Source organism: Protopterus annectens, chromosome 1.part2, assembly GCF_019279795.1.
Source record: "Protopterus annectens isolate FY-2018-M chromosome 1.part2, PAN1.0, whole genome shotgun sequence".
Taxonomy (NCBI): Eukaryota; Metazoa; Chordata; order Ceratodontiformes; family Protopteridae; genus Protopterus; species Protopterus annectens.
The window spans coordinates 1,111,669,445-1,111,680,393 of NC_056727.1; the positions used below are offsets into that span (position 1 = coordinate 1,111,669,445).

The window sequence follows — 10,949 nt, forward strand, 5'->3', positions numbered from 1 at the left end:
AAGTGCTTGGTGCAGGCAGGGGGAAGTCATTGGGACTGTTTCCTGTATGGTTGTGATTTGTCTTCTCCAACCTTGGAGGTAGAAGCATCCCATTGCTTTGACCTGTATGAACCTTGCGCCTGGGATCTGCCTCTAGGGCGTCTGGATCTGCCCCTTTGAGGTCTGTCTGACACAGGAAAGGACCAATGCTTTGTAGACCAGTGTCTACTAAACCTAGGTGGCTGTACTTCAGTTTGCATAGATTTAGCTTTGTCCTCAATTTTAACACCTCTTCTGCCTTAACACCAAAGTATCATGCTGTAAAGGTGCATCTAATAATTTAACTGACATGATCAGGCAGATTTTGTTCCTTTAACCAAGCATGCCTCCTAATTACAGAACCCGTAACTGCAGCCCTGCAGGAGGCCTCCAGAGAATCAAAACCACATTGCAAAGTATGCTTTCCAACCTGTTCAGCTGCATGCAATAAATCCTGCATTTCCTTGTTTTCTGCACAGAGTAACATTTTCTGTTTAAGCAATGCCATGACATGTTGCTGATACTTGAGCATATGAAACTGACAGTTTAAGGCCCTTATAGCCAAGGTAGCAGATGTGTAAACCTTTTCCCCCCCATCTATCCAGTGCCCTAGAATCTCTGTCAGAGGGGGTAGGGTTTTTTGCAGCGGAAGCCTTAACTCCTTTGGGAGCCTGGGAAATAGTTTCTGGGTCTGCAGCAGGGTTTTAAAAAGGAATTTATGAGAGTAGTATCTGTCAGGCTTAACAGGAGCTGGAGGTAAGGAGTCAGGGGTAAGACTAGACTCCGAAAACACAATCTACAATGTCCAACACAGGTGGAATGGCTAGTGGCCTGTGTTGAGGTAGCAGAAAGAAATCCCTGTGCCTCTTTTTAGATTCTGAAAAATCTTGGCTCTCCCAGTGGAAATGCTCCCTCATGGTATGCAAGGTTTCCCCAAAATAGTCCTCTGGAGGAGAAGCTGAAGGTATAGATTCTTCAGCATCAGAATCCTCATAAGGAGGAAAGTGAATATTCCTGATCAGAAGAGGAATCGGAAGAAATAGAAACCTGATCTGAAGATTCATAGTCAGTCTCTTGCCTAGGCCTCTCATCAGGATGGGGATGGGAACCCCTGATCAAGGTAATAAAAGTCTTCGGCCATTTTCAGCATCTGTTTTTTGGGCAGAGGTGTCTCTTGAGTTTGTTTCTTTGCTTTAGAAGGTGCTTTAATCTTTGCCTTTGAAGCTGAAGTCAATGTACTGTAAAGATGTTTAGGTCTGAATACACCCTCAAAAGCCAGTGCCTGCTCAGCGGCTCCAGACCCATCGGAGGGAATAGTATCTGAGGCTCCAATACCTTGAGTTTCCAGCGGCATGGCTGACTCCACGTGGGAGTCGGTGGCGTCCTGCGACTCTGAAGTAGCAGTAGTCAGGGGCTGCGAAAGCGCCTCACTGAGAACCAGCGACTGGCTTAGGAGAACTTCGTTGGTTTTGTGCCTCGGTTGTCCATCTTTCTCCTTTTCTTCTTTGTGAACTCTGTAGTCGGATGGCTATCAGACAACATTTCTGGATAATTAAACCGGCGTCCAAAAAAGTTTAAAGCAAAATCATACAGACGCTTAATAGTGCATTGGTTAAATCTAGCACAAAACCGACAACCAGAAACATTGTGATCAGGGCCTAGGCAAGGAATACAGTAAGAATGAAAATCCTTATGAGGTAATTTGCTTTCCACAAGAAATACAATTTATTTTTTCTGATATCGATCTGGAGCAAGAAAAAAAAGTTTCCCCAACGGGGTACCTAGTTTTATTGAAGACTTCGGATCTGAAACCAACATGAAAATCTCAGGAGTCGACTGACCGGCACTTGCGAACCGCTTCTGCTTCGGGCACCGCGTGGCAAGAAAGACTTTAGAAAATGTCGTTGGCTGCTTCTTTTATACCCCTGACGACCTGACGTCAGGGAAGGGGCGACAGCAGCCGATGCAGGACCCAGGACTTTGGAATTCAGGCCGACTAAGGGCAACCTGCCAGCAGGATTACCCAAATGTAATGACTGCAACAGTGAAACATGAAGAACATCAACCTATTCCCATCAGATGCATCAAGTCAACTACACTATGCTTCAGTCTTGAAAAAAAGATCACTATGCACGCAGCTTTTAATTAATTTTGAGCAAACCATAAAATGAGCTCCCCTTAATCTTAGGCTACTGTAAAAGGATGAAAACCGAATTAAGCCAGTTCCATGGCACAGAGGGATGAACTCCCAACCACAGTCCAGATTACTCAGATTTGATAAGCAGCTCAGGCATCAGAGATGCTGGCAAGGAGGTAAAAAAGCATGCCTATCCCAGAGGAGTGTGTTCTAGGCATTCCCTGAAGACTGGCATGATAGAGGGAGAGAAGCCCTTGGATCAAACAAGGGAGGTTGGAGAGCACAGATGTCATTAAATAAAAAAAAAAAAATACCCCTAGGCAACAGCAGTTGCTCACATGATACACCAGGACACCTTTAAAATCCATGCCAAACCCAGCCTTGAGTCAGAGAAAGTGGGGGGTGGGGTAGAAGAAGGGGCTGATAGACCAGAAATTTAGGAGGGCACTGGAATGGCTGTAAAGTTATAAAATGCGGGGAAAAAAAGGGGGGGACGGACTAGTTTTTACTTCTAATCTGAAAATGCAACAGACAAAGTGGCTACCTGCTGGAGAAATATGGAAGTTATACAACATTAAACAACATAGTATAGTATATTAGATCTAATGGATAGTTCACAACCTGTTCTCTGACTGAGGATTCCACATTACAAACGTGCTGCTTCCAGCTGACTTAAAAAGGAACTAGAAACTCCAGACCAAGAGAACCCTTTAGCAAGTCATAAAAAAATAAAATGTGTGGGTTACTGTATATAATTTATGTGCATAACAGACAAGAAAAAGTACATTTGTGTTTTAACGTAGTTACAGACCTTTTCATGAGATAGTACAAACTGTAAACATCTCAAGAGGCTGCATTAGCAACAGTAAAAAGCTTTCATTTTTCTATTTCATAACAACTTGCACACAAGACTTCACAGCACAATATGTAACTTGTCATCTTTCTATGATATGGGGGTTGTTTCTGTAGGACTTCAGTACCCCATCACCACCACCCAAGGCTGTCTCAGCATGTCAGTGGTGAACCTGCCAGTCCCATCTTCCATATATGACAAGCACAGAGGGAAAAGAACTATGAAAGTGATACCTTTTCAGAGTTCCTAAAGTGCTTCCAGAAATCCAAGTACATCTTTTTGGTTGTTCTCTCAGGGTAGCACGCCACAGTTTTTATATACACCTTCAAACTGCGCTCAAGGAGGACATTGACTTGTCCATAGTCATAATCATCATACCTGTCCAGGAAGAAAAAAAAATATTCATAAAAAATGTACTTCAACTGTAATTGCACAATAGTGTAATGCAAAAATACCAAGTATGCTCGACAAATAGTTAATGCATGTTGCAATAATATCCAAACAGTTACTTAATTCTAAACATGTTAAGGTAGCAGGATTCTCTGCTGGAGCATATGCTGCATATCTAAGCCACAGGAAACTAGGTAGGACAAAGAAAAGAACCAGGATCAAACACCATCAATGTTGAGGTTTAAGCTTTACAAGAAAATGCCATCGCTAGATTTGCCCAACAAAGTTAACAGTACTGTTACAAAGTTTTATCCCATAGGCCCTCATCCAAGATCTGTTTGTCCAGATTCTCTACAATGAATGGATACCAAGACAACCAAATAGCACAGCAGGATACTCCCAAAAAGTAATCCATAAATGTACAGTTGCAGAACAATTAAAATCTCCTTGCGTAATACAAGTAAAAAGGAGGGGTGCACAACCCTGTCTGCCAGTGGAAAGTTTCCTACACTCATGTGTAAAGATCAACCTTCCAAGATGTCAGAGCAGCCCAGAGATGGAGACAAGAGGTGAAAAGTCATGGCGAACAGAAATCAAAAGGAAATCTAACTCAGTCCAGGGACACTGCATGCTGAGATCTGAAGTGGTAAGTACAACTCTGGCAAATGTGAATATCTTCAGGAGGATTAGTATGGTTTGAAGACTGGAGTACATCGTAAGCATCCTATCAGTGGTGCAAGACAGGGTAGTGAAGTAATCCCATATGGAATATGCCAAAGCAGCTTCCTACTGAAGAGTAATGGCGAAATACAAACAGGTATACAGAGGTCCTCTACAGAGAATCTTAAGGTTGACATCTGCCCAATTTCTAGAGTAGTCCGATTGTCCACAAAACAGAAAAGTACAGTTGTGTACCTACCACAAATGTAGATGTTAGAGTGTATTCACTGTTGCAGTCATTACAATTGGGTTATCCTGCTGGCAGGCTACCCGCAGTCGGCCTGAATTCCAAAGTCTAGATCCAGCGTCGGTTGCTGTCGCCTCCTCCCTGACGTCAGTACACCAGGTGTAAAAAATATGCAGCCGACGCAATTTTCTTCAGTTTTTCTTGTCCCAGATGTCAGGTGCTCCCAAAAGGGTAGGCTAAAAATATGTCAATAAAGCATGCATGCACTAAGTAACAAGTTTCCTTCATCTACAAGCAAATACACCACATAGGTTGTATAGAATAGAGAAGTACAGATAAGGCCCAGCAAAGATAAGGGGGGTGGTGGGTGGGTAACCTGGACTGCAACAGTGAATACACTAACATCTACATTTATGGTAGGTACACAATTGTACTATGTTCATCGTATTTCACTGTTGCAGTCATTACAGTTGGGTTGAATTCCAAAGCTAAGGCTGGGAGGCTGGAACTAAACAGAATTAGGAGCAGCTAGGAGGCCCTGCAGTACTGCAGTGGCAAAGCCTGCCCTGGATTTGGAGTAGAGCGGTAAATGGTAGTGCTTTGTAAAAATATGCACTGAACTCCAGGTTGCAACCTCTAAAATGTCTTTGGTTGGCACTCCTCTGAGGAAGGCTGCTGACGTGGCTGCTGCTCTGGTTGAATGTGGCCTAATGCCCTACGGATTTGCCATGTTGAGAATAGCACAGACTAATGCAGTGACCTATCCACTTTGAAATGGTCTGCTTTGAGATGGCCTTTCCTTGTGATCCTGCAGCATATGCTACCAGTAATTGCTCAGTCTTTCTGAAAGCTTTGGTTCTGTCCAAGTAGAAGCGCAGCTCTCTGTGCATGTCCAAAGAATGCAGAAGTTTCTCACCCTTATTCTGTGGGTTTGGATAAAAGGTAGGCAAATGAATAGTTTGGTTGAGGGCCACACTGGACACTACCTTAGGCATAAAAGTGGGGTTTGTCCTTAGAGAAACCCTATCTGGATGGAAAATTATAAAAGATTCCACAGCCATGAGTGCCTGTAGCTCCGAGACTCGTCTTGCAGAGGTTATTGCTAGGAGCAGAGCTGTTTTCCATGATAAAAATTTTATATCAGCTGTAGCGGCTGGCTCAAAAGGAGGCAGAGAGCTTTGCCAAGACATAATTGAGGTCCCATGCAGGTATTGGTGATCTCCTTGGAGGCCGTAAGTTTTTGGCTCCTCTGAGGTACTGTCTTAATAAAGGACGAGAAAAAATAGGTGGCTCTGTATTGTAATGAGCTGAAATGGCAGAGGCATGAATCTTAATTGATGAAAATGATAAGCCTTTGTTAAGCATCTCAGTTAAGCATCGCAAAATCTGAGGGATATTTGGAACAATCATGTCAATTCCTTGTGCCTGGTTCCAAGCACAGAATCTCTTCCATTTTTCTGCATAAGATTTTCTGGTACTGGGCCTCCTGGCCTCCAAGATAACATCCATAACCGCTTTAGAGAGAGGTGTGTTTTGAAAAGCTGCATTATCTGCCATGCTGCCAGATTTAAGGTCCTGAGTTGGCTGTGGAGGATCTGATTGTTTTGTTGGGTCAGTAAGTGAGGAATTTGAGGTAATGTCCATGCTGGGCATTGAGTCAAGTTCCTTAGGATTGGGTACCAGTGCTGGTGGGGCCAGTCTGGGGCAATCAGTATCATTTTTGGCTTCTCTTGTCTGACATTTAGGAGTACCTTGGGGAAGAGAGGCAGTGGGGGAAAGGTGCATACTGTTAAGTGTTTCCAGCTGAAAGATAGAGCATCCACTTTCCATGCTTGCTTGTGATAAGTCCTTGTGCAGAATCTCTGTAGTTGGCAGTTGTGAGGGGAGGCAAATAGATCTATGTCTGGGCATCCCCAATTCCTTGTGATCATGTTGAAGACTTGTGGATCCAATTTCCACTCGTGGGGATCCATGAGGTTTCTGTTTAGTTCATCTGCCAGAGTATTTATCTTTCCTGGCAGGAATTGTGCTTGCAGATGTACTTGATAAGTCAATGGTGTGTCCCACAAAGTCATGGCTAATCTGCAAAGGGGCTAGGAATGTGTGCCTCCCTGCTTATGTACCACATGACTGTAGTATTGTCCGTCTTTATCAGTAGTTGTCCTGGATGAAGTAGATCCTTGAAGGCAGTCAGGGCATTTTGAACAGCTAGCATCTCTTTTTGATTGATATGTAGATGCATTTGGATTGCGGACCATGAGCCTTGAATACATCTTCCTGCCATGTGGGTCCCCCAGGCATAATCTGATGTATCTGTTGTCAATGTTTGCTGGCTGGGGGTATGGTGAATGGCTGCCCTTTGTTGTGGTGACAGGCCTTTGCCCACCATCGAAACTCCTGTTGTAGGCAGGGAATGAGTAATTATCGTTTCCAGGCTGTGGCAATGTTGAGTCCAAACACTTAGATACCATTACAGTTTCCTCATATGCAGTCTTGCATATGGAATTAGTAGAATGCAGGATGTCATGAAGCCCAAAGCCTGCAGAATTTTTCTTGCAGTTAACTAGGTGTTTGTTGCCAACATTTTAAAATAAGTAGTCAGTTGCCATTGTTTGTCTGGCGTGAAATAAGTCATCTGGGCAGTTGTATTTAAGCTTGCACCCAGGAATATTATCTCGAGGGTACAAATTTTGATTTCTTTTCGTTTGCTGTGGACCCTTGGCATGCTAATAATCTTTTTACAAACGCCAGATGCTGTAGTAGTATGCCCTTGTTCTCTGCTTGAATAAGGCAGTCGTCCAAGTAAGGATATATTTGTATTCCTCTGTCTGCAAAATGCAATTACTGGTGCCAGGCATTTTGTGAAGACCCTGGGCGCAGAAGATAAGCCAAAGGGCAGTGCAGAGAATTGGTAGTGCATTGAGCCAGCTATGAATCTGAGGTATCTTCTGCATGATTGTCTGATTGGGACATGCAGGTATGCATCTTAGGTCTAAAGTTACAAGCCAAACCTTCTTGCCCAACATGGGCAGAAGCTGCTGCAAAGTCAACATTTTGAATTTTGGAATATCCAGGTATGTGTTTAGAATAGATAGCCTGGAGGCCAATACTGGACCTTTTGTCCTTTCTGGGCACCAAGAAAAGTCTCGAGTAAAATCCTTGTCCCTGCTCTTGCTGTGGTACTTGCTGAATGGCCCTCATGTCCATGAGGGATGAAACTTGCTTTTGTGCCTCTGCCCATTGATTTTTTTGGCAGGTTTGGCATACCGTTTGCCCTTGGCAGGGTGTGAAACCTGTAACCTTGTGACACTATGTTCAAGACCCATTTGTCCTGGGTGATTAGGTGCCAGTTTTGAGAAAAAAGTGCTAGTTTTCCCCCTAAAGGAGCTGCCAGTAGATAAGTGCTTGGCGCTGGCAGGGGGAAGTCATTGGGACTGCTTTCTGTATGGCTGTGACTTGTCTTCTCCGCTTTTGAAGGTAGAAGCACCCCATTGTTTATAACTGTATGAGCCTTGGGGCTGGGAACTGCCTCTAGGGTGTCTGTATCTGCCTCTGTGGCCTGAATGACACTGGAAAGGACCAATTCTTTGTAGGCCAGTGTCTGCTAAATCTTGGAGGCTGTACCTGTAAGAAATCCTTGACTGCCTGCATAGATTTGGCTTTGTCCTCCATTTTCTTCAACACCTCTTCTGCTTTAACACCAAACAAGGTATCATGCTGTAATGGAGCATCTAATAATTTTGCTTTAACATAAGGCAAATTCTGTTCTTTTAACCAAGCATGCCTCCTAATGACAGAACCCATAACAGCGGCTCTGCAGTATGCCTCCAAGGAATCAAAACCACATTGTAAAGTATGCTTTCCAACTTGTTCAGCTGCATGCAATAAATCCTGCATGTCTATTTTCTGCACATTCAGAATTTGTCAACATTTTCTGTTTAAGCAGTGACATTATGTATTGCTGATATTTAAGCATATGAAACTGACAATTTAAAGCAGTTATAGCCAAGGTAGCAGAAGTGTAAACCTTTTTCCCCCATCTGCTCAGTGCCTTGGAATCTCTGTCAGAGGGGGTAGGGTTTTTTTTTTGCAGTGGAAGCCTTGACCACCTTGGGACCCTGAGAGAGTTTCTGGGTCAGCAGCAACATTTTTAAAAAGAAATTTGTGGGAGTCTGTAACCCTGTAGTATCCGTCTGGCTTAACAGGAGCTGGGGGTAAGGAGTCAGGAGTCAGACTTGACTCTGAAAATACATCTACAATGTCTAGCACAGGTGGAATAGCAAGGGGCCTGTGCTGAGGCAGTAAAAGAAAGTCTGAGCCTTTTCTTAGATTCTGAAAAATCTTGGCTCTCCCAGTGGAAATGCTCCCTCATGGCATGCAGTGTTTCCCCCAAAAGAATAATCCTCAGGAGGAGAAGCTGAGGGAATAGATTCTTCAGCATCAGAATCCTCATAAGGAGGAAGAGAGTATTGCTGATCAGAAGATGAATCGGATGAAATTGAAACCTGATCTGAAGATTCATATTTTATCTCTTGCCTAGGCCTCTTGTCAGGAGGGGGATGAGAACCCCTGATCAAAGTAATCAGGTCTTCGGCCATTTTGAGCATCTATTTTTTTAGGCATGGAGGCCTGTCCATGGGGCTGTTGTACTTGTTTCTTTGTCTTTAAAGCTGCTTTAGTCTTTGCCTTTAAAGCTGAAGTCGTTTTAACAATTGTGTAGGCCAGAAAACGCCCTCAGAAGCCAATGCCTGCTCAGCGGCTTTGGACCCATTTGAGGGAATGGTTTCCAAAGGTCCAATACCTTGAGTTTCTGTAGGCCTGGTTGACTCCACGTGGGAGTCTGTATCGGCCTGCGGCTCTAAAGTAGCGGTCATCAGGGGCTGCGAAAGCACCTCACTGAGAACTGGCGAATGGCCTAGAAGAAGCGTCGGTTTTGGACCTCGGATGCCTGTCCTTTTCTTTTTCTTTGCGTTTTTTGTAAACTCTGGCAGTCGGCATTATATAATTAAATTGTCTGCCAAAGCAATGAAATGCAAAATCGTACAGATGCTTAATAGTGCGCTGGTTAAATCTAGCACAAAACAGACAGCTAGCAACGTCGTGGTCAGGGCCTAGGCAAGGAATACAGTAAGAATGAAAATCCTTATGAGGTATTTGCTTCCCATAAGAAATACAATTAACTTTTTCTGACATCGGTCTGGAGCAAGAAAAAAGTTTACCCAACGGGGTACTTTTAATGAAGACTTCGGATCTGAAATTCGAACTTGAAAATCTCAGGAGTCAGCCGACCGGCACTTGCGAACTGCTTTTGCTTCGGGCACCGCGCGGCAAGAAAAACTGAAGAAAATGGCGTCGGCTGCATCTTTTATACCCCTGGCGCACTGACGTCAGGGAAGAGGCGACAGCAACAGACACCGGACCTAGACTTTGGAATTCAGGCCGACTGCGGGTAGCCTGCCAGCAGGATAACCCAACTGTAATGACTGCAACAGTGAAACACGATGAACATCTGGTCTTATCTACAGACTTCATTAGCATTTGGGTAAGCCCTGCTACAAAGGAGAACAGCTCTGCCAGTAAAGTACCAAAATGACTGAATTGTAGAAGTGGCAATGAACAATTGGAGATGGCAGCACAGTTGCACAACAGCAGCCGACGATGGAAAAATCCTCTGATAAATTCAGAGCCCAATGTTAAAAAGATGCCCACTTTTTATCAGACAAGTTTCCAGCTGACAGTTCTGGTAACTAAAGCAGCTAATGTTAGACAGACTTGGCAAATCTACCCAATAACGTGGGTTACCATTCGGATGGGCATAATGCAGAGGGGCCAACCCGTATTCCTCTTACTGTACACAAGGAGGGGGACTGCCACACCTGTTAAAGAATTTTTATTTAGGTATTTAGCTTTGTCATTCACAAATTAAAATCTACTGTGCTGAGTAACATCCAAAAAAAAATGGAAATACCCAAGAACTCCTTGTTTTATAGCTTAGACATTTCTTTTTATTGACACATGAAATGCTCACTCAGAATGAGTGTGTCAGCAAAGGAAACAAAGATGAACACATGTGAGAAGTACTCTTAGAACTCTTTCACCTTATCCCTTGTCGAGCTCTCTATAAAGAAAGGACCTGCCCTCTCTATAAAGAAAGGACCTGCCCACTCAGAGCCTATGTACTGGAAGTTCTAGGGTCTGCAGCAGGTACAGCATAGTCATCTACCTTTTGTTAGTCATGTACTCCTCTGGGAATCTCTGAAGTAGTCTGAAGCAGGGGGCTGAGGAAAGGATTTTTCTGGGCCAGACAGTTTCACAGCAGCACAGAAAGAAGGACCGAATGCAAAAGAATTTTAATTAAAAAATAATTACTAGCTGCCCTCACAAACTGGTGATTTCACACCAAATATTCCCCATCCCCTGGGGCCCCACAGCACATACTAGCAGCTGGAGACCTGCATCCAGCTGTGGTACTACATTTAGTGAGGTTTACTGCACAACAGTTAGTCCTGCCTTGCTGACAGCCTTATGGTGGGGGGGGGGGGGGGGGGGGCTTTGAAGTGCTAGCAGAAACAGGTGCAGTATCCAGGGGGGCTTACTAAATGGCATCTGCTCAATGGCCAAAAAACAGTGCATCCATGTAGGGT

At 44.0% G+C, this 10,949-nt stretch overlaps 1 protein-coding gene across 1 annotated transcript in view; it reads right to left on the reverse strand.

The window, feature by feature from the left end:
- The window catches only part of LOC122792249 (sestrin-2-like), a gene marked incomplete in the record, with an annotated part of 678,183 nt that overhangs the window by 112,938 nt on the left and 554,296 nt on the right, over nucleotides 1-10,949 (reverse strand). Inside the window, 1 exon segment of the mRNA XM_044059999.1 lies at nucleotides 3,242-3,386. Within this exon segment, the coding sequence (XP_043915934.1) occupies nucleotides 3,242-3,386 (145 nt within the window).